The 27,313-nt window shown below is 44.8% G+C and overlaps 1 protein-coding gene across 3 annotated transcripts in view; it reads left to right on the top strand.

Moving 5' to 3' along the window:
* LOC134356353 (fatty acyl-CoA hydrolase precursor, medium chain-like) overlaps positions 1–27,313 on the top strand; it is a 124,746-nt gene that overhangs the window by 33,939 nt on the left and 63,494 nt on the right. For all 3 annotated transcript variants that reach the window (XM_063067251.1, XM_063067250.1, XM_063067249.1), the window contains exons 8-9: positions 6,986–7,120; positions 14,526–14,600. In XM_063067251.1, the coding sequence (XP_062923321.1) occupies positions 6,986–7,120; positions 14,526–14,600 (210 nt within the window). The remainder of the gene's footprint in view (positions 1–6,985; positions 7,121–14,525; positions 14,601–27,313) is intronic.

The following is a 27,313-nucleotide window of genomic DNA, read 5'->3' as shown; positions in this document are numbered from 1 at the left end:
TTATGATAAGGTGATTAGAGGCAAGTATGGGGAGGATGTCAAAGTTCTTTGCACAGAGAGTGGTGGATGTGTGGTACACCCTGCCAGCAGTGTTCCCTTTTAGGTGTGCACGTGTGCACACCCACTCGTCTTTCGTTACTAGCACACAAAGGAATATAAACTGCTCACAAAGGGTTGTCACTCTACCTCGTTGGCACGTTAAGTATATTTCAGGATCATACACAATCACATTTCCTTTTCTGGTTTCTGATGTTGACAACGTGGAATTTGAGATGATTTCACTGCAGAGTTTACTCCTGGGAACTTGAAGCCCTCAACACTGTCGACTTCAGCACCATTGCAGTAGACAGGAGCATGCACACTGCTCCCCCCTTTGTGCACCCTTCCTGAGGTCAATGACCAGCTCTCTTGTTTCACTGACATTGAGGAAAGGCTGTTGTCATGGCACCAGGTCACCGGGCTCTCAATCTCCTTCCTGTGCCCCAACTCATCATTATTTGAGATGCAATGCACAACAGTGGTATCACCTGCAAACAGCTTGATGCAATTTTGTGTGGCATGATCTGTCTGGGTAGCCTGCAAAACAAAATATTTCCATTGAATCATGGTACATGTGACCACAATAAACCAAAACCAATTACCTGTGACAGCATCCAAAATACTTGTGCTGTCGGCTGGGATTCACTGTGGACGTTATGGCTTCAAATTCCCACTCCATATGTTTGAGCACCACACTGTGACCGTCGCCGAAGCAACGTTACAATATCCGCAGTGCTAGTGTCTGGATGAGACTAATAGATGTAGCCTCTTGGACATAGTGAATTGAGTACATTTACATGAATCAGTGCAGAAGAAAGTAGTATCCATCATCAAATTGTAGGGGAGGAGAAGATGGCGGCACGACACAGCGCGTGTGGCTGCTGCGAATTGATATCGTATTTGTAAGTAGGATGCCGTGCACAATCCTGATTTGATGGAGACAGCCGTGAGGAGCATGGAGGAACATCTGGAGAAACTTCTGAAATGCCCGCTTCGCTGCCGCTGCTACTGTGCGATCGTGAATCTCCGGAGGGGAAGGCCCCAAATCCCTGGCCTTGCCTATTGCCTGTTGCTGGGGCTGGGGTCGAAGCGCTTGGCAGAGATGGTGCTCGGTGCTCGGTGTCGGAGAGCTGGTTGGAGGCTTGAAGTATTCGGACAGACTCGGAGTCGGACTGTGGTTGGGTGCTTCCAGGATGCTGCATCGGCAAGTTTGCAGTGCTGGATACTCATGGCAGGAAGAGTTTTCTTCCTTCAACCGTCTGCGTGAGATGATGGGACTTTCGAGAGACTTTGAGACTTTTTTTTGCCGTGCCCATGGTCTGTTCTTCTATCAAGTTACGGTATTGTTTGCACTGTTGTAACTATATGTTATAATTATGTGGTTTTTGTCAGTTTTTTTTAGTCTTGGTTTGTCTTGTGTTTCTGTGATATCATTCTGGAGGAACAAATTGTATCATTTCTTAATGCATGCATTATTAAATGACAATAAAAAAGGACTGCGTGTCCTCATAATCTAATCTAATCTAATCTAATAATCTAATCTAAATGCCCCCACCATCCAGGCCATGCTCACTTCTCCCCACTACCATTGGGCAGGAGATACAGGAGCCTCGAGTCCCACACAAACCAGGTTCAGGAACAGTTATTACCCTATAACCATCAGGCTCATGAACCAGCATGGATAACTTCACTCACCTCAACTGTGCACTCATTCCACAATCTACAGTCTCACTTTCAAAGACTCTTTATAACTCGTTCTCAGTATTTTTTAAATTTGCACTGTCTGTCTTCAAATTCCAGTGAGGTGTCTGCCCGTGCATCAGCCTCCCCGCATGAAAGAAAGTCATTCAGAAGCTTTCTCCTTTCATTAAGGGAATAACCTTGTGGAAGAACATAAGGTGCTGGCAAAGAGACAGTAACATCATGAAGGAACCCACCCACCCTGCTCGTGGACTGTTGATCCCACTCCCACTGGGGCGGAGGTTGTTATGTTTTGTAACTTCAAAACATCAAACTAACTTGAAGGAAGACACAGGAGGCTAGGAATGAGGGTCTAACTTTGTGTTTTACTTTAAGCGAGACACACACATATCACGTGGCAGCATGTTGACGTATGCAAGTCATGTATTGATACATCCAACTCGTAACGAATTATTTAAATTAATGTTTAATCAGACTATATACACACACACACTCACACACACATACAGCACAAGAATACCCAAGTATTATTAAAATATGAAATGCACAACACTTCTCCCTGCTTAGCTGTAAACTGCAACTCAATAGGGAATGCATCTCACCAATATACAAACTATACCGTATAATACAACTGCTACATACAGACATCCACAGCAAAGTAAATTTTTAAATTGGACCGTTCAGGCCTAAAGATTTAATCACAGTGGAGCATTTCTTACTCTTCTGGGATAAAGTCTTTCCTGATAAGGGGAATCATTCTGCTTGGCAGGTGAGACTTGTGACTGTGAAAACAACCTCAGGTACTGGGGCCTCCTCCATGATAGTGGTAGGAGTTGACTCTGACACTGCAGGAAGTGGTTCTGACAGCTTTGGGCACCCTTCTTCTCAGTCCATTTTCTTCTTTGTTTTGATCTTGGGAAGGTGCGTCTAGTTCACTGGAATATTCTGATATTAATCACTCTAGTGCTCCCTTCACAATCTGACCTCTCCTCTTGGTTTCCTCATCTGCAACATCATCTAATGTATCCCCTGTTTTTGTGTCTGCATTGAGTCCTGTCTTTTTGGCCTTCTGTTCGTTCAGCTGGGCTTTGGTTTTTGCATCTATTTTTACAAACAGCTTTTTGTCTCCCAGTTGAAGTTCATGCAATAACCTTAATGAACGCAGAGTAGATTCTGGTTCTTTATACTCACAAAAGCCAAATGCTTGCAACTTTCCTCAACCTCCTTGAGCTCTCTTCCTGTTTTACACCAAGCCACATTTCCAAGTAACTGCCTGATTAACATATCAGAAGCTTTCTCACATTTGTTGCCTATAAAAACTGTTATAGTCGGACCACTGCTTTCGTCACTTTCATACTTCCTCTGAGAAGCCTGGTCCATCCTTGGTCCAATGTGCTTTCAAGCCAGAGGCACAAAGATTGGCACCAACACCTGTTTGTCCTCTTTTACACAACGGTTCATGGTGTTCGGCAAGGAGACAGTTGTGGCATCATCCAGAACCTTCCTTAATTCCCTTTCAGTTGGCTTCATTGCAGGGAATGTGGCATGCAATTGGTGCATGATTTTTCAATCAAGTTGTAGTTAACTCGGCCAATCACTTGTAGCCTCTCTACTTCCTCAAAACTACTTGCCCCTCTACCTATCTGCATATCCTCTGCAAACTTTGCAACAAAGCCATCAAGTCCATCCAAATCATTCACATACAACGCAAAAAGAATCGAACCCAACACAGACCCCTGTGGAAAACCACTAGTCACCAGCAGCCAACCAGAAAAGACTCCCTGTGTTCCCACTTGTTGCCTCCTACCATTGCTTTATCTCTGCTGAATTTTTCCTGTAATACCACAGGCTCATAGCTTCTTAATCAGCCTCAAGTGTGGCACTTTCTCAAAGGCCTTCGGAAAATCCAAGTACAGAGCATCTACTGATTCTCCATTGTCTATCCTGCTTGTTCTTCCTTCAAAGAATTCCAATAGATTTGTCAGGCAAAACTTTCCCTTGAGGAAACCATGCTGACGATGTCCTATTTTATCATGTGCCTCCAAGTACACTGAGACCTCATGCTTAATAATTGACTCCCATGATTTCCAAACCACTGAGGCCAGACTAGTTTCCTTTCTTCTGCCCCTTTCCCTTCTTGAAGGGTGGAGTGACATTTGCAATTTTCCAGTCTTCTGGAACCATTTCAAAATCTAGTGATTCTTGAAAGATCATTACTAATAACTCCACGATCTCTTCAGCCACTTCTTCCAGAACCCTTCTGTGTATACCATCTGGTCCAGGTGATTTATCAGACCTTTCAGTTTATAGAACATAGAATAGTACAGCACAGTACAGGCCCTTTGGCCCACATTGTTATGCTAACCCCCAAACCCTGCCTCCCATATTACCCCCCACCTTAAATTCCTCCATATACCTGTCTAGTAGTCTCTTAAATTTCACTAGTGTATCTGTCTCTAGCACTGGCTCAGGCAGTGTATTCCACGCACCAGCCACACTCTGAGTAAAAAACCTTCCTCTAATATCCCCCTTGAACTTCCCACCCCTTACCTTAAAGCCATGTCCCCTTGTATTGAGCAGTGGTGCCCTGGGGAAGAGGCGCTGGCTATCCACTCTATCTATTCCTCTTAATATCTTGTATACCTCTATCGTGTCTCTTCTCATCCTCCTTCTCTCTAAAGAGTAAAGCCCTAGCTCCCTTAATCTCTGATCATAATACATACTCTCTAAACCAGGCAGCATCCTGGTAAATCTCCTCTGTACCCTTTCCAATGCTTCCACATCCTTCCTGTAGTGAGGCGACCAGAACTGGACATAGTACTCCAAATGTGGCCTAACCAGAGTTTTATAGAGCTGCATCATTACCTCGCGACTCTTAAACTCCATCACTCGATGTATGAAAGCTAACACCCCATAAGCTTTCTTAACTACCCTATCTACCTGTGAGGCAACTTTCAGGGATCTGTGCACATGTACCCCAGATCCCTCTGCTCCTCCACACTACCAAGTATCCTGCCATTTACTTTGTACTCTGCCTTGGAGTTTGTCCTTCCAAGGTGTACCACCTCACACTTCTCTGGGTTGAACTCCATCTGCCACTTCTCAGCCCACTTCTGCAACCTATCAATGTCTCTCTGCAATCTTCAACTATCCTGTACACTATCTACAACACCACCAACCTTTGTATTGACTGCAAACTTGCCAACCCACCCTTCTACCCCCACTTCCAAGTGGTTAATAAAAATCATGAAAAGTAGAGGTCCCAAAACTGATACTTGTGGGACACCACTAGTCACAATCCTCCAATCTGAATGTACTCCCTCCACCACGACCCTCTGCCTTTTGCAGGCAAGCCAATTCTGAATCCACCTGGCCAAACTTCCCTGGATCCTATGCCTTCTGACTTTCTGAATTAGCCTACCGTGTGGAACCTTGTCAAATGTCTTACTAAAATCCATATAGATCACTTCCACTGCACTACCTTCATCTATATGCCTGGTACCTCGTCAAAGAACTCTATCAGGCTTGTTCGACACTATCTGCTCTTCACAAAGCCATGCTGACTGTCCCCGATCAGACCATGATTCTCTAAATGCCCATAGTTCCTATCTCTAAGAATCTTTTCCAACAGCTTTCCCACCAGAGACGTAAGGCTCACTGGTCTATAATTACCCGGACTATCCCCTACTACCTTTTTTGAACAAGGGGACAACAGTTTCCCAAGAACTTTCTCTCTAGGTATGACTACTTCACACACTTCATGACCCCTAACTCCTGGAAATTCCACCATACTGCAAGTGTCTTCCACAGTGAAGACTGATGTAAAATAGTAATTCAGTTCATCTGCCATTTCATTGTCCCCCATTACTACCTCTCCAGCATCGTTTTCCAGCTAATACTGAAATCTACTCTCACCTCTCTTTTACACTTTATCAACCTGAAGATACTTTTCCTATCCTCTTTAATATTATTAGCTAACTTACCTTTGTATTCCAGCTTTACCTTCTTAATGACTTTTTTAGTTGCCTTCTGTCGGTATTTGAAAGCTTCCCAATCCTCCAACTCCCCACTAATTTTTGCTCTATTATATGCCCTTTCTTTGGCTTTAATGTTGGCTTTGACTTCTCTTGTTAGCCATGGTTCTGGCAACTTTCCTTTAGAATACTTTTTCCTTTTCAGGATGTATATATCCTGGGCCTTCTGAAATTCCAAAGCTCTCAGCTATAATCTTCTTTCAGCCATGATTCAGTGATGCCCAGAACATCATACCTACAAGTTCATCTACCTTATTCTGTATACTGCGCACAGTCAAATATAACTTCTTCAGTCCTGTATTCACTCTCTTCAACATTGTCCATCTTTTACATTGCAACTCATTCTGTTAGCTGTAATTTTGCCCTGTCTGCAGCTTCTCCTTGCTACACATTGCCTCTGTTTGTAAACCAGCTACCACATCTTTAGCACTATCCTAAGATACTTCTTGCATTGAAATATACGCAGCTCAGGACACCAGTTGCACCATGCTCAACCTTTTCATTCCTGACTTTGTCTAAGATCTTACCAACATCTGCATTCACAACCTCTCCGCCAACTGTTTAGGCACTCTGGTTCCCATCCCCCTGTAACTCTAGTTTAAATCCCACCGTGCAGCTCTAACTAACCTTCCCACGAGGATATTAGTCCCCTTCCAGTTCAGGTGCAAGCCATCTCTTCTGTACAGGTCCCACCTTCCCTAGAAAAGAGCCCAATGATCCAAAAATCTTATGCCCCCCCCTTACACCAACTCCCTAGCCATGTATTAAACTTTTCTCTGGGTCTCTGGTTCTCCCCCACACCCTCCCCAGTCCAAAGACGTACAGGGTAGGTTAACTGGTCATTGTAAGTTGTCCCATGATTTAGCTCGGGTTTGTCGGGGGTTGCTGGGCAGCAAGGCTGGAAGGGCTGTGGGGCCTAATCCACAGTGTATCACTAAGTAGATCAATCAATGATCCTCTCAGTCGTCCTTTCAACCCTTTGTCGGGACTTGTGTTCAGATGCCTTGCAATTCCCAAACCAGATGGTGATGCAGCTGGTCAGGAGGGACCTTTTATGTCTCAATCTCCTCAGCATGCTGTTGTGCTTTCTTGACCAAAGAAAGCTTCGTATTCAGGGGAGTGTGTAAATCCATGTCGTGTTTGAACTACTCTGCTCTGTTTTTGACACTGATTGCCCCAGTTAAACTTTTCTGCCTTATTTTTCCAAACAGATAATTACACCTATAGTGGTGGATGGGATCTTCCTAACGAAAAATGCCGAGCAGGTCTTTGAAGCCAAAGGAATGACTGTGGTCCCCTACTTGTTGGGAATGACCAATCACGAAGCTGGTTGGTTAATATCAAGGGTAAGATCAAATCTATCAGTTTAATCTTGTTGTAGGGTTGCCGCCCTAAACCTTGACCCTCCCTCTGCCTCCACAGATGCTGCTTGACCCACTGAGTTCCTCCAGCATTTCTTTTGCTCTACATTTCAGCAACTGCAGAATTTTGTATCTCCAGATCAGTTTAAGTCCAGATGCAGCCTGACCTCCACTGCCAGAATGAGGCCAAACTCATTTTGGAGGAGCAACACCTCATATTCCACCTGGGTAGCTTCCAGCCTGATGGCATGAACATTAATTTATCTAACTTTCAGCTAATTTTACACACACCCCCACCATGTCACTCTGGTCCTTCCTGTTCCCTCACCTCTCCCTTCTCCTTTTCCGGACCATAATTGTCCTCTCCCTGTCCGTGTCCCCTTCCCACTCCCAGACCATATTAGAGACCCATATCAGAATCATGTCTGTCATCACTTACATATGTCATGAAATTTGTTTTGATTTTACTGCAACAGTATCCTGCAAAACAGTAAATCGCTACAGTACTCTTCAAAAGTCTCAGGCACTCTAGCTATATATATGTCTTAGACTTTTGCACAGTACTGTATGTGAGAAATGAAACTAATCTTTAAACAAAAGCTAGGTCACCGGCACTGTAAAGCGTTACGTTAACCGCTTTGCTACTGTGCCATCTCTGCCACTGTAGGTAGTACTGGTTGTCATCAATTGTCATCCCCAACTACCCTGCAAACACCGAAGTTTCACAAACATCAACATGCCCTCAATGAAGGACTCGCGTTCTACCCTTTCTCATCCTCCCAAGTACATCCCAAGCTAGTGTGAGTGTGAGTGACTGCAGTGGGCCGCTCTGTCCCAGCGGGCTGCTCTGCTCCCAGTGGGCCGCTCTGTTCCCAGTGGGCCGCTCTGCTCCCAGCGGGCCGCTGTGTCCCAGTGGGCCTCTCTGCTCCCACTGGGCAGTATCAGGGCTCTGCACACGGAACTGAGTGACAGAACACTGTTCCACAGACCACTGGAGGGACAGCGAACACCGGCAAGGTGGGGCCTGGAGATTCAGGAGTTTTGCCCTTGGCTGTTGTTTGTTACGCAGCTGCCATTTCTCAAGTGAAGCGGAAGCGCGGCGCCAAGGCTGCGGAGGCCCCACCTATACTTGTCCTGGGGCCGCGGGTGTCTCTGTGTGCCGGGGCTGGGCGTCGGCTCCCTCCGGGCTGGGGAGCAGCCTCTCCAGTGTCCGGGCCTCCAAAAAGGAGTGGGACAGTACCACCAATGACTTCAACTTTCACCGGGCCGACCCAGAAGAGGTGGCGTGGTGCTGCGAAGCTCGGGTATCCTCCCACATTACCCTCATTAATGAAGTTTTATTTGCTGTCATTTTAATTTTTAATTTTTCGTGTTTGTATCAAGTAAACCTGTGTAGCAGGGCCTTAAGTTGGCCTAAGGGTGTGGTCGCCCCTTCCCTTGCGATTCGCCCCAGATCCAGCTGACCCGGCTGGTAGCACCTGGTAAGGGTCCCTTGCTCGGGGTTATGAGCGATGGCCAGCGGCGGACCCAGCAGGAGACTGGTGGGGACGGCGGAAGAGCTACAACCTTGGAAGACAATGGTTGCTTTGCAAGCAGATGATCTACCAAGAAGAGAGGTGGCGATCTCGTTAAACTCACCGGCAGAAGGTAAAGGCAAACCACTGCTGTAACCTGCCAAGGACATGATTTCCCAATATGTCAGTCTCAATAAAGGATCAAAACAACGATGTTAACGGAGCCACGAATAACAGTAGTGGAGTTGCATCCGGCAACGGTAGGAATGAGGCTACCAGGGTCGTCATCGAGCAAAAACCTCATGTCAGGATAGCTACATGGAATATTAGATCTCTTCTTATACGAGGTAAACTAGAAAATGTGGTTATGGAAATGAAAAGACTGAAGATGAACATACTCGGACTATGTGAAACCAGATGGACGGCGGGGGGGGGGATAGCTCAAAAGGGATGATGGATACCAACTGATCTATTCAGGAGGAAGTGAACGTAAGCACGGAGTTGGAATTTTGGTAGACAAGGAAACAGTGAGAACTATCAAAGGCAGTGAATCCATTAACAAAAGAGTGATGATGATTAAAATCTCAGCTAAACCATTTGACATTAACGTCATACAGGTCTATATGCCAACCACGGACTATGACGATGACGAAGTTGATATGGTCTGCAGAGAAGTTGAAAGGCTAATGAAAAAGACTAAAAACAATGAAGTAACTGTGATTCTTGGTGATTTTAATGCCAAAGTTGGCCACACAAGAGAAGTTTTGACTGTCGGACCCTGCCGACTTGAGGAAAGAAATGACCGTGGAGAAAGACTGGTTGAATTTGCAAAAACTAACAAACTAATGATTGCGAACACCTGGTACAGTCTGCCAAAACAGAGACTGTACACATGGACCAGTTCTGATGGGTCAGTAAAAAACCAAATTGACTATATTTTAGTACCAATTGATTCAGGAATGGAGGGAAGCAGGTGAAAACTTACCCTGGTGCCGACTGTTATACAGATCCCAACCCTGTGGTATTGGACATGAGTGTGCATTTGAAGAAGATGAGAAAAGTCAAACCACCAAATAAGATAGACTTTGATTTACTCATTACGGATGAAGCAAAAAAGATGGAATATTTGGTCGAAACGGAGAATAGATTTTCAGTCTTAGATGACGAGTGTAGCAACATGGCAGTAGAGAGCATATGGGAAGAGTTTAAAACAACAGCGACAGAAGTTGCAGAAAAGACTTTGGGTTTTTGGAAAAAGAGCAAAAGACATAACCCTTGGTTCACCGATGAGCTGAGAAAGTTAACTGAAGAAAGAAGAAAGGTAAAACAGCGGGATAATGAACGATACAAAGTCCTACACCGCTTGGTTCAAAGAAAATGCAAAGAAGTGAAAGAAAATTGGATGAATGAACAGTGCGAAGAAATTGAGCAGTATGAACGAAGTTATGGTTATAGGGGCCTTTACCAAAAGGTAAAGGATATGACGAAATTAAAGAGGACCATGCCATCAGCTGTGTGTGTCGAAGACGGTAGTGGTAATCCATGCTATGAAAAGGAAGAGATCATGAACAGATGGGTTGAGTACATCTCAGAATTATTTGAAGATAGCAGGATTGAGGATTTACCAGAATTAAATCAAATGACTAATCAAATTAAAATATTGATGTCAGAGATGGAAAGTGCGATTTAGAGTCTGAAAGTCAGAAAGGCGGCCAGTGAAGATAAGATTTCCACTGAAATTCTGAAATCACTTGGTCCGAAGGGAAAAACGAACCTTTTAGCGCAATCTTCCGGAGGACTTTCTCAAATCGGTATTTATCGCCTTACCAAAGAAGCCATGGACGATAAAATGTAATGAACACAGGACGATAAGCATAATGTCTCACTGTGTCAAGCTACTGTTGAAAATAGTGTTCAGCAGAATGAAAGGTAAAATCAGCGATGAGACTGGAGAAACGCAGTTTGGTTTTCATAAAGGCTCAGGAACAAGGGAAGGAATATTTGCGATGAGAAACATCATGGAGAGATGCATCGAGGCACAAAAGACCATCTACTTATGCTTTATTGACTATGAAAAGGCTTTTGAGAAATTAAGACACAAGAAAGTAATAGAGGTGTTGAACAACTACGATCTGGGATGGGAGAATGTGTAGATAATAAGGAAACAGAAAGCAGCGGTCAGGGTAGAAAATGAGCTATCACCATGGGCATGTATTAAACGAGGCGTAAGGCAAGGCTGTGTTGGATCGCCAGATTTGTTCAACCTCTACGGAGAATGGATTTTTCGGGAATGTGACCATCAGGAGACAGGTATTCCAATCAGAGGCCAGAAGGTGGATAACATCAGGTATGCGGACAACACCGCGTTGTTAGCTGACAGCGAATGCGAACTGCAAATTATGCTGAATAAAGTGAATGAGAAAAGCCTTGACTACAGACTTAAAAGCAACCCTAAGAAAACAAAATCGATGGTGGTAAGCAAAACAAACACTAAAAACTCATTCATGATGGTATTGTTGCAAGTGAATGGACAAGACATTGAACAGGTGCAAAGTTTGAGTATCTTGGCAGTTGTCTGACAGATGACGGGAGATGTGAGTTGAGATCAGAAGGAGAATAGGTATGGCTAAGACCCAGTTCATGAAGCTAAAAGATCTACTATGCAGTCGGAAGGTAGACATCCAAAGTAGAATCCGCTTCCTCGAGTGTTACGTATGGTCAGTACTGAGGTATGGATCAGAAACACAGACCCTGAAGAAGGATGACTTGAAACGAATTAACGCTTTTGAAATGTGGTGCTATCGATGAATGTTGAAGATCAGCTGGGTAGAGAAAATTTCAAATGAGAGGGTTTTGTCCGAAGTTGATAGACCACGGATATTGCTGGAGAAGATTAGACCATAAGACATTCTGAAGTTAAAAATTGCTTATTGTGGACATGTTACGCGGAGAGATAACACCTTGTCGGACTTGCTATATAGAAAGGTGGAGGGAAGGAAAGGAAGAGGAAGGCAAGGAACAACGTGGCTGGATAACATCAAGGATTGGACCAGGCTGGACAAGACTAGGGATGTTGTGGACAAGTGTCGGGACAGAGCGGTGTGGAGGGAAATAGTCCGCCAACTGGAAATTCCAGATGTGACCTAATGACGACGAAATACATCACCCCTGTCGGATTATGTTCCAAGTACATCAACCCTGTCGGACTCACTCCCGAGTACATCACTCCTGTCGGATTCACTCCCGAGTACATCACTGCTGTCGGACTTGCTCCCGAGTACATCACCCCTGTCGGACTCGCTCCGAGTACATCGCCCCTGTCGGACTCACTCCCGAGTACATCGCCCCTGTCGGATTCACTCCCGAGTACATCACCGCTGTCAGATTCGCTCCCGAGTACATCACTCCTGTCGGACTCGCTCCCGAGTACATCACCCCTGTCGGACTCACTCCCGAGTACATCGCCCCTGTCGGATTTGCTCCCGAGTACATCGCCCCTGTCGGATTCACTCCCGAGTACATCGCCCTTGTCGGATTCACTCCCGAGTACATCGCCCCTGTCGGATTTGCTCCCGAGTACATCGCCCCTGTCGGATTCGCTCCCGAGTACATCACCCCTGTCGGACTCGCTCCCGAGTACATCACCCCTGTCGGACTCACTCCCGAGTACGTCGCCCCTGTCGGACTCGCTCCCGAGTACATCACTCCCGTCGGATTCACTCCCGAGTGCATCACCGCTGTAGGCTTAAGTTCCATCTATCATTTCACTGCCCATTTAATCATTATCATTTGTATGTTAAGTGAGAGTTCCAAGTTTGAGATTCGTGTTCAGGTCCTGTCATCGACGAGACCGGCCTTTGAGCCCTGGAGTTCAGACTTCATTCAGGTTCGATCAGAAGTTCAGATCAGAGACCAAAAGTCAATCAGAAGTCCAGAAATTAAGGCCCAATGGCCGGGTCTGTGATTTTCTGAGATTCTGCTCGAGAAGTTGAAGGCCCATTTTCTGCAAATCTGCGAGTTAACTGGAGGGTGAAAGCAGACATGCCTGGGATTAGAGGACTCTTTGTGTGTGTGTGTGTGTGTGTGTGTGTTGGATGGGAGGAAGGAACGTGGTTTGTTATGTTCTGTGTTGTTCTGCCGAGGATCGTGGGAATGCTGTGTTGATGCCAGAATGTGTGACCATACTTGTGGGCTGCCCCCAGAACATCCTTAGTCATGTTAGAATATAGAACATAGAAACCTACTGCACATTACAGGCCCTTCGGCCCACAATGTTGTGCCAACCATGTAACCTGGTCTAGAAGCTGCCTTGGATTTCCCTACCGCATTGCCCTCTATTTTTCTAAGCTCCATGTATCTATCTAAGTGTCTCTTAAGAGACCCTATTTTATCCACCTCTACCACTGTCGCTGACACCCAGCACTCTTTGTGTGAAAAACTTGCCTCTAACATGCCCCTTGTACCTACGTCCAAGCACCTTAAAACGGTGCCCTCTAGTGTTAACTATTTCAGCCCTGGGAGAAAGCCTCTGACTATGCCCACAATCAATGCTTCTCATCATCTTATACACCTCTATCAGGTCACCTCTCATCCCCCTTCGCTGCAAGGAGAAAAGGCCGAGTTCACACAACCTATTCTCATAAGGGGTGCTCTCAAGTTCAGGCAACATCCTTGTAAATCTCCTCTGCACTCTCACTATGGTATCCACATCCTTGGGTCTGACTAAGGTCTTATATAGCTGTAACATTACCTCACGGCTCTTGAACTCAGTCACACAGTTGATGAAGGCCAACACACCATAGGCCTTAAGTGTTGGTTGTTAATGCAAATAGTCATAGTCATAGTCATACTTTATTGATCCCGGGGGAAACTGGTTTTCGTTACAGTTGCACCATAAATAATAAATAGTAATAGTAATATTACTATTAGTAAATAGTAATAGTCATAGAAATAATAAATAGTAATAGAAAATAGTAATAAATAGTTAAATTATGCCAGTAAATTATGAAATAAATCCAGGACCAGCCTATTGGCTCAGGGTGTCTGACCCTCCAAGGGAGGAGTTGTAAAGTTTGATGGCCACAGGCAGGAATGACTTCCTATGACGCTCTGTGCTGCATCTCGGTGGAATGAGTCTCTGGCTGAATGTACTCCTGTGCCCACCCTGTACATTATGTAGTGGATGGGAGACATTGACCAAGATGGCATGCAACTTAGACAGCATCCTCTTTTCAGACACCACCGTCAGAGAGTCCAGTTTACACATGACACATTTCATTGTATGTTTCAATGTATATGTAATAAATAATTCTGAATCTGAAGTTCATTGGGAATTTTGTTGCAGTTTTCATCAGGAATTCTTTGCTTATTGCTGAATCTTTGCCAAGAGCCCAGCTATGATTTCCAACCCACAGCTCTTTCATTGGCTGAGACAATGAAACTTAGCCAGCTTTGGATCAAGCCACTCTCCTTGATCACTGGCCGCAGTCTGTCATCTATGCCCACCAGGACCACCAAACTCAAAACGGTTACTTTCATCAAGCGGTAAGGCTGATCAACACCTCCACACCCCCAACCACCACTACTTTATCATTTCCTGTCAGTCACCTTATGTACAGACACTCCTGTGCTGAGTGTTACCTCATGTACATATAATCAGTCTATGTGTATAAGCCATCTGATGTATTTATATTTATTGTGTTTTTATTATCATATTTTTAATCTTATTTGTGTTTTCTTGTGCTTCATCAGTTCTGCAGTAAAAATTATTTTGTTCTCCTTACACTTGTGTCCAGGAAATGGCATTAAACAATCCTGAATGTTGAAACTAGCAATGTACACACTGGTCATCAATTTTCACTGTTATCTGCTTCCAGATGTGGAATCCACCAGGCTGGGAGGACGGACTGGACAGGGAGACCTCCAAAAAAATCCTATATGCAACAAAACTCGTGAGCTTCTATCCAATCTCATCTCTGAACTTCACTCACTTCAACTCCTGAACTGTTTCCAAAACCTACAGACTCACTTGGAACTCACCTTCTCAGTATTTTTTCTATTTGTGCAATTTGTCTTCTTTTGCACAAAGCTGTATGTCAGACTGTGTTTAGGCCATAAGACATCGGAGCAAATTAGGCTATTCAGTCCATTAAGTCTTCTCCACCATTCCCTCATAGCTGATTTATTATCCCTTTCAATCCTGTTCTCCTGCATTCTCCCCGTACCTTTGACATCCTGACAAATCAAGGATCTATCAATGTCCACTTTAACCATACCCAGTGACATGACCTCCACTGCTGTCTGTGGCAATGAATTCCATTCCAAATGCACCTCCCTCTAGTCCTTATGTCCTACACTCCCCCCTCCATGTCCACTGTGTCTAGACTTTTCAAGATTCAACAAGTTTTAGCGAGATCCCTCAATGATTGAATAGAGCTTTCACCAGTGACCAATCTATACATCAGAAGCTTGAGGGAACAGGATTTCACTCAAATCCACTGCCCAAATAGAAAAAAGCAGCAGCAGGGCATAGCAGAGTAATAGAGTTTTCACCAGCGACCAATCCTGACACTGGAAGTTGGAGTGGAGGTGATTCCACACACTTCCACTGCTCAAGTAGGAAAAGGCAGCAGCAGGGTACGCCAGCGTAACAGAGCTTTGACCAACGACCGCTCTGTGTTTGGGATTGATTAACAAGAGGAAATTAAAGGAATGCAGAAGCAAGCACAGTAGCTATCATCGCAGTGGTTGTCATCTATGGACAGAGTCAGAGTGGTGATATTGAGGCTTCTGCAAAGAGAGGCTTCAGTCAGAGAAAGAAAAGAAAAGCTGACATTAAGTTTTTGTTGTTCCCTTCTTTATATCTGCTCAGCTGGGACATTAAAGATGCCAGGCAGGATGGTGGAATGATCATAAGATATAGGGGCAGAAGTAGGCTATTTGGGCCATCGAGTCTGCTCCGCCATTCAATCATGGCTGATCCAATTCTTCCAGTCAGTTCTAAATGGCTGCCCTTCAATCCTGAAGTCTTGCCCTCTTGTCCTAGACTCCTCTACCATGGGAAATAACTTTGCCATATCTAATCTGTTCAGGCCTTTTAATATTTGAAACGTTTCTATAAGATCCTCCCTCATTCTCCTGAACTCCAGAGAATACAGCCCAAGAGCTGCCAGACGTTCCTCATATGGTAACCCTTTCATTCCTGGAATCATTCTCCTGATTCTTCTCTGAACCATCTCCAATGTCAGTATACCCTTTCTAAAATAAGGAGCCCAAAACTGCACACAATACTCCAAGTGTGGTCTCATGAGTGCCTTATAGAGCCTCAATATCACATCCCTGCTCTTATATTCTTAACCTCTAGAAATGAATGCCAACATTGCATGCGCCTTCTTCACAACTGACTCAGCCTGGAGGTTAACCTTTAGAGTATGCTGCACAAGGACTCCCAAATCCCTTTGCATCTCTGCATTTTGAGTTCTCTCCCCATCTAAATAATAGTCTGCCGTTTATTTCTTCCACCAAAGTGCATGACCATACACTTTCCAACATTGTATTTCATTTGCCACTTCTTTGCCCATTCCCCTAAACCATCTAAGTCTCTCTGCAGGCTCTCTGTTTCCTCAACACTACCCGCTCCTCCACCTATCTTTGTATCATCGGCAAATTTAGCCACAAATCCTTTAATCCCATAGTCCAAATCAATGACATACATTGTTAAAAGCAGCGGTCCCAACTCTGATCCCTGTGGAACTCCACTGGTAACTGGCAGCCAGCCAGAATAGGATCCCTTTATTCCCACTCTCTGTTTTCTGCTGATCAGCCAATGCTCCACCCATGCTAGTAACTCCCCTGTATTTCCACGGGCTCTTATCTTACTAAGCAGCCTCATGTGCAGCACCTTGTCAAAGGCCTTCTGGAAATCCAAGTACACCACGTCTACTGCATCTCCTTTGTCTACCCTGCTTGTAGTTTCCTCAAAAAATTCTTGAATGTCCAGTAAACTGCAGACATCTTCCATGGTGAAGACTGATGCAAAATATGCATTCAGTTCCTCTGCCATCTCTGCATCTCTCATTACAATATCTCCAGCATCATTTTTTATTGGTCCTATATCTACCCTCAACTCTCTTTTACCTTTTATATACTTTAAAAAGCTTTTAGTATCTTCTTTGATATTAGTCGCCAGTTTCTTTTCATAATTCATCTTTTTCTTCCTTATGACCTTCTTAGTTTCCTTCTGCAAGTTTTTAAAAGCTACCCAATTCTCTATTTTCCCACCAGCTTTGGCTTCCTTGTATGCCCTGTCTTTTGCTTTTACTTTGCCTCTCACATCACTTGTCAGCCACGGTAGTGTCCTTCTTACATTAGAAAATTTCTTCTTATTTGGAATATATCTGTCTTGTCCTTCCCACATTTTTCGCAGAAACTCCAGCTATTGCTGCTCTGTTGCCCTTCCTGCTAGTGTCCCTTTCCAGTCAACCTGGCCAGTTCCCCTCTCATGCCATTGTAATTTCTTTTATTCCACTGAAATAATGACACATTGGAATTTAGTTTCTCCTTCTCAAATTTCAAAGTGAACTCGATCATATTGTGATCACTGTTCCCTAAGGGTTCCTTAACATTAAGCTCTTTTATCACCTCCAGATCATTGCACAACACCTAATCCAGCACAGCCAATCCCCTAGTAGGCTCAACAACAAGCTGTTCTAAAAAGCCATCCCTTAGACATTCTACAAATTCTCTCTTGAGGTCCAGTACTGGCCTGGTTTTCTCAATCTACTTTCATGTTAAAATGCCCAACGATTATCATGACATTGCCCTTCTGACATGCCTTTTCTATCTCCTCCTGTAATTTGTAATCCACATCCTGGCTGCTGTTTGGAGGCCTGTATACAACTGCCATTAGGGTCCTTTTGCCTTTGCAATTTCTTAACTCAACCCATAGAGACTCTACACCTTCTGATCCTATGTCATCCCTTTCTAATGATTTAATATTATTTCCTATACACAGGGCCACACCACCCTGTCTGCCTACTAACCTGTCTTTCTGATACACTGTATATCCTTGGACATTCAACTCCCAATGGCATCCATCCTTTAGCCAAATTTCTGAGATGGCCACAACATCATACTTGCCAAAATGTAGCTGAATTTCAAGATCATCCCTTTTATTTCTTATGCTGCATGTGACACTTTCAGTCCAGTATTTGTTGCTTTCTGTTTTAACTGTACCATGCCTCTATTGCCCTGTAACTCATCCCACTAGCTGTGATTATGCTTCATCTCCTGCCTGTCCGTTCTATCATCTCTGTAGCATGCTATCTTTGATTTATTTCTGTTTTCCCCTTCCTCAGCCCTATCACTCTGGTTCCCTTACCTCTGCCAAATTTTTAAACCCTCCCTCACAGCTCCTCTCGCAGTCTGTGGGAAGTTAGGGAGACCCACAGTATCGCTGACCACCACAACTGTAAGAAGTGCATCCAGCTGCAGCTTCTCATAATCCGCGTTGAGGAGTTGGAACTGGAACTGGATGAACTCTAGATCATTCGGGAAGCTGAAGGGGTGATGGAGGACAAATAAAGAGGTAGTTACACCCAAGGTGCCGGAAACAGGAAACTGGGTGACAGTCAGGAAGGGGAAAGAGGTTAAGGAGCCAGTGCAGAACACCCCTGTGACCATCCCCCTCCACAATAGGTACATCAATTTGGATACTGTTGCAGGATTTGACCCAACAGAGGAAAGTCACACTAGTCGGTACTCTGGTACTGAGTATGGCTTTGTGAGCCAGACAGGAAGGAGGGAGAAGAGGGACACTGTGGTAAATGGAGATTCTTTAGTTAGGGGAATAGACAGATCATTCATTGGGCGAGAACAGGATTCCCAGATGGCATCTTGCCTCCCAGATGCCGAAGCCCAGGATATCTCCGATCAAGTCATCAGTGTTCTTAAGCGAGAGAGTGAACAGCCAGACTTGTGGTCCATGTAGATACCAATGTCATGGGTAGGACAAGTGATGAAGTTCTACAAAGTGAGTTCAGGGAGTTAGGAGCGAAGTTAAAGGGTAGGACCTTCAGGGTTGTGATTTCGGGATTGCCACTAGTGCCACGTGCTAGTGAGGCCAGAACTAGGAGGATTATACGATTTTAGGAGGATTATTTTGGATTCAGAATTGGCTTGCCTGCAGAAGGCAGAGGGTGGTGCTGGAGGGAGTACATTCAGATTGGAGGATTGTGACTAGTGGTGTCCCACAAGAATCTGCTCTGGGACCTCTACTTTTCGTGATTTTTATTAACGACCTGGATGTGGGTGTAGAAGGGTGGGTTGGCAAGTTTGCAGACGATACAAAAGTTGGTGGTGTTGTAGGTAGTGTAGAGGATTGTCAAAGATTGCAGAGAGACATTGATAGGATGCAGAAGTGGGCTGAGAAGTGGCAGATAGAGTTCAACCCGGAGAAGTGTGAGGTGGTACACTTTGGAAGGACAAACTCCAAGGCAGAGTGCAAAGTAAATGGCAGGATACTTGGTAGTGTGGAGGAGCAGAGGGATCTGGGGGTACATGTCCACAGATCCCTGAAAGTTGCCTCACAGGTGGACAGGGTAGTTAAGAAAGCTTATGGGGTGTTAGCTTTCATAAGTCGAGGGATAGAGTTTAAGAGTCATGATGTAATGATGCAGCTCTATAAAACTCTGGTTAGGCCACACTTGTCCAGTTCTGGTCGCCTCACTATAGGAAGGATGTGGAAGCATTGGAAAGTGTACAGAGAAGATTTACCAGGATGCTGCCTGGTTTAGAGAGTATGTATTATGATCAGAGATTAAGGGAGCTAGGGCTTTACTCTTTGGAGAGAAGGAGGATGAGAGGAGACATGATAGAGGTGTACAAGATAATAAGAGGAATAGATAGAGTGGATAGCCAGTGCCTCTTCTCCAGGGCACCACTGCTCAATACAAGAGGATGTGGCTTTAAGGTAAGGAGTGGGAAATTCAAGGGGGATAGAAACATAGAAAAATAGGTGCAGGAGTAGGCCATTCGGCCCTTTGAGCCTGCACCGCCATTCAGTATGATCATGGCTGATGATCCAACTCAGAACCCTGCATCAGCCTTCCCTCCATACCCCCGATCCCTTTAGCCACAAGGGCCATATCTAACCCTCATATTAGAGGAAGGTTTTTTACTCAGAGAGTGGTTGGTGCGTGGAATGTACTGCCTGAGTCAGTGGTGGAGGCAGATACACTAGTGAAGTGTAAGAGACTACTAGACAGGTATATGGAGGAATTTAAGGTGGGGGCTTATATGTGAGGCAGGATTTGAGGGTTGGCACAATATTGTGGGCCAAAGGGCCTGTACTGTGCTGTACTATTCTATGTTCTATACAGTTTAGTATGTGGCTAAGGAATTGGTGTAGGAGGGAGGTTATAAGATTTTTGGATCATTGGGCTCTCTTGCGGGGAAGGTGGGACCTGTACAGAAGGGTCGGTTTGCCCCTGAACTGGAGGGGGACTGATAGCCTAGTGGGAAGGTTGGTTAAAACTGCACAGTGGGATTTAAACTAGAGTTGCAGGGGGATGGGAACCAGAATGCCAGAACAGTGAGTGGAGAGGTTGTGAAGGCAGATGTTGGTAAGGCCTTCGACAAAGTCAGGAATGAAAAGGTTGAGCATGGTGTGACTGGTATCCTGAGCTGCATATATTTCAATGCAAGAAGTATCATAGGAAAGCTGGATGAGCTCAGGGCATGGATCAACACCTGGAATTATGATGTTGTAGCCATTAGTGTGTGTTGGCACATGGTCAAGTGGTTAAGGCGTTTGTCTCGTGATCTGAAGGTCTCTAGTTCAAGCCTTGGCTGAGGCAGAGTGTTGTGTCCTTGAGCAAGGCACTTAACCACACGTTGCTCTGCGACGACACTGGTGCCAAGCTGTATGGGTCCTAATGCCCTTCCCTTGGACACATCAGTGGTGTGGAGAGGGGAGACTTACAGCATGGGCAACTGCCGGTCTTCCATACAACCTTGCCTAGGCCTGCGCTCTGGAAATCTTCCAAGGCACAAATTCATGGTCTCACAAGACTAACGGATGCCTAAAACAAAAAAGCCATTCATGAGCTTGGTTGAGGAGAGCAAGACTGGCAGCTCAGTATTCTAGACTTCTTTTGTTTTAAATGTAACAGTGAAAGGGATTGCAGAAGGAGGGGTGGCGTTACTAGTCAGAGAAAATGTTACGGCGGTCCTCAGTCAGGACAGATTGGAGAACTCAGCTAGTGAGGCGTTATGGACGCAACTGAGGAATAAAAAGATATGAACATAGAACATAGAACAGTACAGGCCCTTCGGCCCACAATGTTGTGCCGACTCTCAAACCCTGCCTCCCATATAAGCCCCCACCTTAAATTCCATCATATACCTGTCTAGTAGTCTCTTAAACTTCACTAGTGCATCTGCCACGACCACTGACTCAGGCAGTGCATTCCACGCACCAACCACTCTCTGAGTAAAAAACCTTCCTCTAATATCCCCCTTGAACTTCCCACCCCTTACCTTAAAGCCATGTCCTCTTGTATTGAGCAGTGGTGCCCTGGGGAAGAAGCGCTGGCTATCCACTCTATCTATTCCTCTTAATATCTTGTACACTTCTATCATGTCTCCTCTCATCCTCCTTCTCTCCAAAGAGTAAAGCCCTAGCTCCCTTAATCTCTGATCATGTTAATGGGGTATATTACAAACCACACAACAGTCCTAGGGAATTGGAGGAACAAATTTGCAAAGAAATTGCAGACTGTTGCAAGAAACTTAAGGTTGTTATAGTAGGTGATTTAATCTTTCCACATCGACCGGGAATCCCATTCTGTAAAAGGACTTGATGGGAAACCATTTGCCAAATGTGTTCAGGAAAGTTTCCTTCATCAGTATGCAGAAGTCCCGACGAGAGAGTGTGCAATACTGGATCAGCTATTAGGGAATGAGGCAGGGCAGGTGACAGATATTTGTGTACGGGAACGTTTTGTATCCAGTGACAACTGTCATGACTTCGTAACGTACCAGCAGCAAGAGATGACAAATTGAGTCAGGTTTTAATATTAAAACCACTATATTTATTTTCATCTACTCAAAAACATAGAAAATTAAATAAACTACTTTCTTAATCAGAAGTTAACAGTGTTATGCATCTATAGCTTACTTACATATAGCTTACTTACAGTCAAACTTAGAACCTGTTCTTAACAAATCTTACTCAAGCACAGTCTTAAAGTGGCAGTTCAGAGAGTCCAAGTAATTCATGAAATAGGTGAGAGGAGAGACTTGTGGATTCACAATGCAGCGACGAGGCGATCATGATGAATTCCAAAGATTCCACGGCTAGTGAACGAAGAAACGGTTACTGAAGATCCCAGCTGAGGAATACTGTTCAGAAGTCCACGAAGAGCAATTTCACAAAGTGACTCACGAAATCCACACCCATGGATCATACGAAGGACAGACATGTCTCCACAATGCACAGTGTGCCGTTGATTAACCCAGTCCTTTGGGTTTGGGTAAGCATTAGACTTTACCCTTCTCGAACGTGAGCTGTTCCCAGATAGCTCGAAGCCTGCGATCTTCACTCTCTCTTTCCTTCGACTCCCTTGACTCTTTCTCAGCACTGTCCACATTTCTTTTATAGCGATGGCATACGTCGTAAGGTAACGCTCACAGAAATGAAACTGTTGACTCCCAGTAAAACAAAACTAGGGACACATGACGTCCACAGTAAACAAAACTATGGACTCACAGGAAAACAAAACTGTAGACACGTAACACAACAATACCATTAGTTTGAAAATGAATATGCAAAGAGATAGGTCTGGTCTGTGGGTTGAGATTCTAAATTGGTGAAAGGCCAGTTTTGATGGCATTAGAAATGATTTGAAAAGTGTTGATTGGGACACGCTGTTTTCTGGCAAAGGTGTACTTGGAAAGTGGAAGCCTTCAAAAATGAAATTTTGAGAGTACAAAGCTCGTATGTGTCTGTCAGAATAAAAGGTAAAGATAACAAATGTAGGGAACATTGGTTTTCAAGAGATATGGAGGCTCTGGTTAAGAGGAAAAAGGAGGTGCCTAACAGGTATTGGCAAGTAGGAACAAATGAAGCACTTATGGAGTACAGGAAATGCAAGAGAACACTTAAGAAATCAGTCACGAAGTTGCTGTAGTGGACAAGGTGAAAGACAATCCTAAGAGATTCTACAGATATGGTTAAGAACAAAAGGATTACAAGAGACAAAATTGATCCTCTGGAAGACCAGAAGGCAATCCCTGTGCAGAACTAAAACATGGGGGGGGGGGGCGCGGAATTTTAAGTGTATTCGTTACATCTGTATTTACTCAGGAGACAGACACAGAGTCTATAAAAATGAGGTACAGCAGCATCATTGTCATGGAACCTGTACAGATTAGAGAGGAGGATGTGCTTGCTACCCTGAAACCATTCAGGGTGGATGAATCCCCAGGGCCTGAGCAGGTGTTCCCTCGGACCCTGCAGGAGGCAAGTGCAGAAATAGCCGATGCCCCAGCAGAGATATTTAAAACATTCTTTGCAACAGGAGAGGTACCGATAGCCAGTGAGTCTGACATCAGTTGTGGGAAAGCTATTGAAAGGGACCGGATATATAAGTATTTGAATAGAGACATGGACTGACTCAGGATAGTCAGCGTGGCTTCAAAAGTTCGAAGTTCTATTTATTATCGGAGTGAATACATGTCACCACATACAATGCTGAGATTCTTTTTCTGTGGCACACTTAGCAAATCTATAGAACAGTAACTGTAGCAATACACACAAAATGCTAGAGGAATTCAGCAGGCCTGGCAGCATTTATGGAAAAAAGTACGGTCAACATTTCGGCCATAGATGCTGCCTGGCCTGCAAGTTCCTCTAGCACTTTGTGTGTGTTGCTCAAACTTCCAGCATCTGCAGATTTTCTCTTGTTTGTGAACCGTAACTGTAAACAGGATCAATGGGCAACTAACTGTGCAAATGCGAATATAAATAAATAGCAATAAATAATGAGCACAAAATAACAAGATAAAGAGTCCTTAAAGTGAGACCATCGGTTGTGGGAACACCAGAAATAGAACGAGTGTAGTAATCGCCTTTTGTTCAAGAGCTGATGGTTGAGGGGTAGCAACTGTTTCTGAAACTGGTGGTGTAAGTCCTGAGGTACTTTCACCTTCTCCCTGAGGACAGCAGCGAGAAAAGAGCATGGCGTGTGGTGTGTGGTAGTCACGTCTAACCAATGTCATAGAGTTTTCTGAGGAAATGATCAGGAAAGTGGATGAAGGCAAGGCAGTGGAAGTTTTCCGCATGGACGTTAGTAAGGCATTTGACAACATCCCACATTGGAGGGTGATCAAGAAGGTTCAGTTGTTCAGCATTCAGTATGAGGTGGTAAACTGGATTAGACATCGGCCTTGTGGAAGAAGCCAGAGAGTGGTCGTACAGGGTTCATAGAATAGTACAGCACAGCACAGGCCCTTCGGCCCACAATGTTGTGCCGACCCTCAAACCCTGCCTCACATATAAGCCCCTACCTTAAATTCCTCCATATACCTGTCTAGTAGTCTCTTAAACTTCACCAGTGTATCTGCCTCCACCACTGACTCAGGCAGTGCACTCCATGCACCAACCACTCTCTGAGTAAAAAACCTTCCTCTAATATTCCCCTTGAACTTCCCACCCCTTACCTTAAAGCCATGTCCTTTTGTATTGAGCAGTGGTGCCCCGGGGAAGAGGTGCTGGCTATCCACTCTATCTATTCCTCTTATTATCTTGTACACCTCTATCATGTCTTCTCTCATCCTCCTTCTCTCCAAAGAGTAAAGCCCTAGCTCCCTTAATCTCTGATCATAATGCATACTTTCCAAACCAGGCAGCATCCTGGTAAATCTCCTCTGTACCCTTTCCAATGCTTCCACATCCTTCCTATAGTGAGGTGACCAGAACTGGACACAATACTCCAAGTGTGGCCTGACCAGAGTTTTATAGAGCTGCATCATTACATCGTGAGTCTTAAACTCTATCCCTCGACTTATGAAAGCTAACACCCCATAAGCTTTCTTAACTACCCTATCCACCTGTGAGGCAACTCTCAGGGATCTGTGGACATGTACCCCGAGATCCCTCTGCTCCTCCACACTACCAAGTATCCTGCCATTTACTTTGTACTCTGCCTTGGAGTTTGTCCTTCCAAAGTGTACCACCTCACACTTCTCCGGGTTGAACTCCAGCTGCCACTTCTCAGCCCACTCCTGCGTCCTATCAATGTCTCTCTGCAACCTTTGACAATCCTCTACACTATCTACAACACCACCAACCTTTGTGTCGTCTGCAAACTTGCCAACCCACCCTTCTACCCCCACATCCAGGTCGTTAATAAAAATCACGAAAAGTAGAGGTCCCAGAACAGATCCTTGTGGGACACCACTAGTCACAATCCTCCAATCTGAATGTACTCCCTCCACCACCACCCTCTGCTTCCTGCAGGCAAGCCAATTCTGAATCCACCTGGCCAAACTTCCTTGGATCCCATGCCTTCTAACTTTCTGAATAAGCCTACTGTGTGGAACCTTGTCAAATGCCTTACTAAAATCCATATAGATCACATCCACTGCACTACCCTCATCTATATGCCTGGTCACCTCCTCAAAGAACTCTATCAGGCTTGTTAGACACGATCTGCCCTTCACAAAGCCATGCTGACTGTCCCTGATCAGACCATGATTCTCTAAATGCCCATAGATCCTATCTCTAAGAATCTTTTCCACCAGCTTTCCCACCACAGACGTAAGGCTCACTGGTCTATATTTACCCGGACTATCTCTACTACCTTTTTTGAACAAGGGGACAACATTCACCTCCCTCCAATCCTCCGGTACCATTCCCGTGGACAACGAGGACATAAAGATCCTAGCCAGAAGCTCAGCGATCTCTTCTCTCGCCTCGTGGAGCAGCCTGGGGAATATTCAGTCAGGCCCCGGGGACTTATCTGTCCTAATGTATTTTAACAACTCCAACACCTCCTCTCCCTTAATATCAACATGCTCCAGATCATCAACCTCACTCATATTGTCCTCACCATCATCAAGTTCCCTCTCATTGGTGAATACCGAAGAGAAGTATTCATTGAGGACCTCACTCACTTCCACAGCCTCCAGGCACATCTTCCCACCTTTATCTCTAATCGGTCCTACTTCACTCCTGTCATCCTTTTTTTCTTCACATAATTGAAGAATGCCTTGGGGTTTTCCTTTACCCTACTCACCAAGGCCTTCTCATGCCCCCTTCTTGCTCTTCTCAGCCCCTTCTTAAGCTCCTTTCGTGCTTCCCTATATTCCTCAATAGACCCACCCGATCCTTGCTTCCTAAACCTCATGTATGTTGCCTTCTTCCACCTGACTAGATTTTCCACCTCACTTGTCACCCACGGTTCCTTCACCCTACCATCCTTTATCTTCCTCACCGGGACAAATTTATCCCTAACATCCCGCAAGAGATCTCTAAACATCGACCACATGTCCATAATACATTTCCCTGCGAAAACATCATCCCAATTCACACCCGCAAGTTCCAGCCTTATAGCCTCATAATTTGCCTTTCCCCAATTAAAAATTTTCCTGTCCTCTCTGATTCTATTCTTTTCCATGATAATGCTAAAGGCCAGGGAGCGGTGGTCACTGTCCCCCAGATTCTCACCCACTGAGAGATCTGTGACCTGACCCGGTTCATTACCGAGTACTAGATCTAGTATGGCATTTCCCCTGGTTAGCCTGTCCACATACTGTGATAGGAATCCGTCCTGGACACACTTAACAAACTCTGCTCCATCTAAACCCTTGGAACTAATCAGGTGCCAATCAATATCAGGGAAGTTAAAGTCACCCATGATAACAACCCTGTTATTTTTGCACTTTTCCAAAATCTGCCTCCCAATCTGCTCCTCTGTATCTCTGCTGCTACCAGGGGGCCTATAGAATACCCCTAATAGAGTAACTGCTAATTTCCTGTTCCTGACTTCCACCCATATTGACTCAAAAGAGGATCCTGCTACATTACCCACCCTTTCTGTAGCTGTAATAGTATCCCTGACCAGTAATGCCACCCTTCCTCCCCTTTTTCCGCCCTTAAAGCACTGAAATCCAGGAATATTGAGAATACATTCCTGACTGGTGCCAGCCAAGTCTCTGTAATAGCCACTACATCATAATTCCATGTATGTATCTAAGCTCTCAGTTCATCACCTTTGTTCCTGATGCTTCTTGCATTGAGGTACACACATTTCAGCCCTTCTACATTACTGTCTTTACACTGTTTATTCTGCTTCTCTTTCCTCAAAGCCTCTCTGTATGTTAGATCTGGCTTTACTCCATGCACTTCTTTCACTGCTCTATCGCTCTGGGTCCCATCCCCCTCGCAAATTAGTTTAAACCCTCTGGAACCATGCTAGCAAACCTACCTGCAAGGATATTGCTCCCCCTGGAGTTCAGGTGCAACCCATCCAATCTGTACAGGTCCCACCTTCCCCAGAAGAGATCCCAATGATCTAAAAATCTAAAACCCTGTTCCCTGCACCAACTCCTCAGCCACGCATTCAACTGCCATCTCCTCCAATTCTTACCATCACTGTCACGT

Source organism: Mobula hypostoma, chromosome 14 (genome assembly GCF_963921235.1).
Source record: "Mobula hypostoma chromosome 14, sMobHyp1.1, whole genome shotgun sequence".
NCBI lineage: Eukaryota > Metazoa > Chordata > Chondrichthyes > Myliobatiformes > Myliobatidae > Mobula > Mobula hypostoma.
This window is presented reverse-complemented; position numbering and strand designations above follow the sequence as displayed.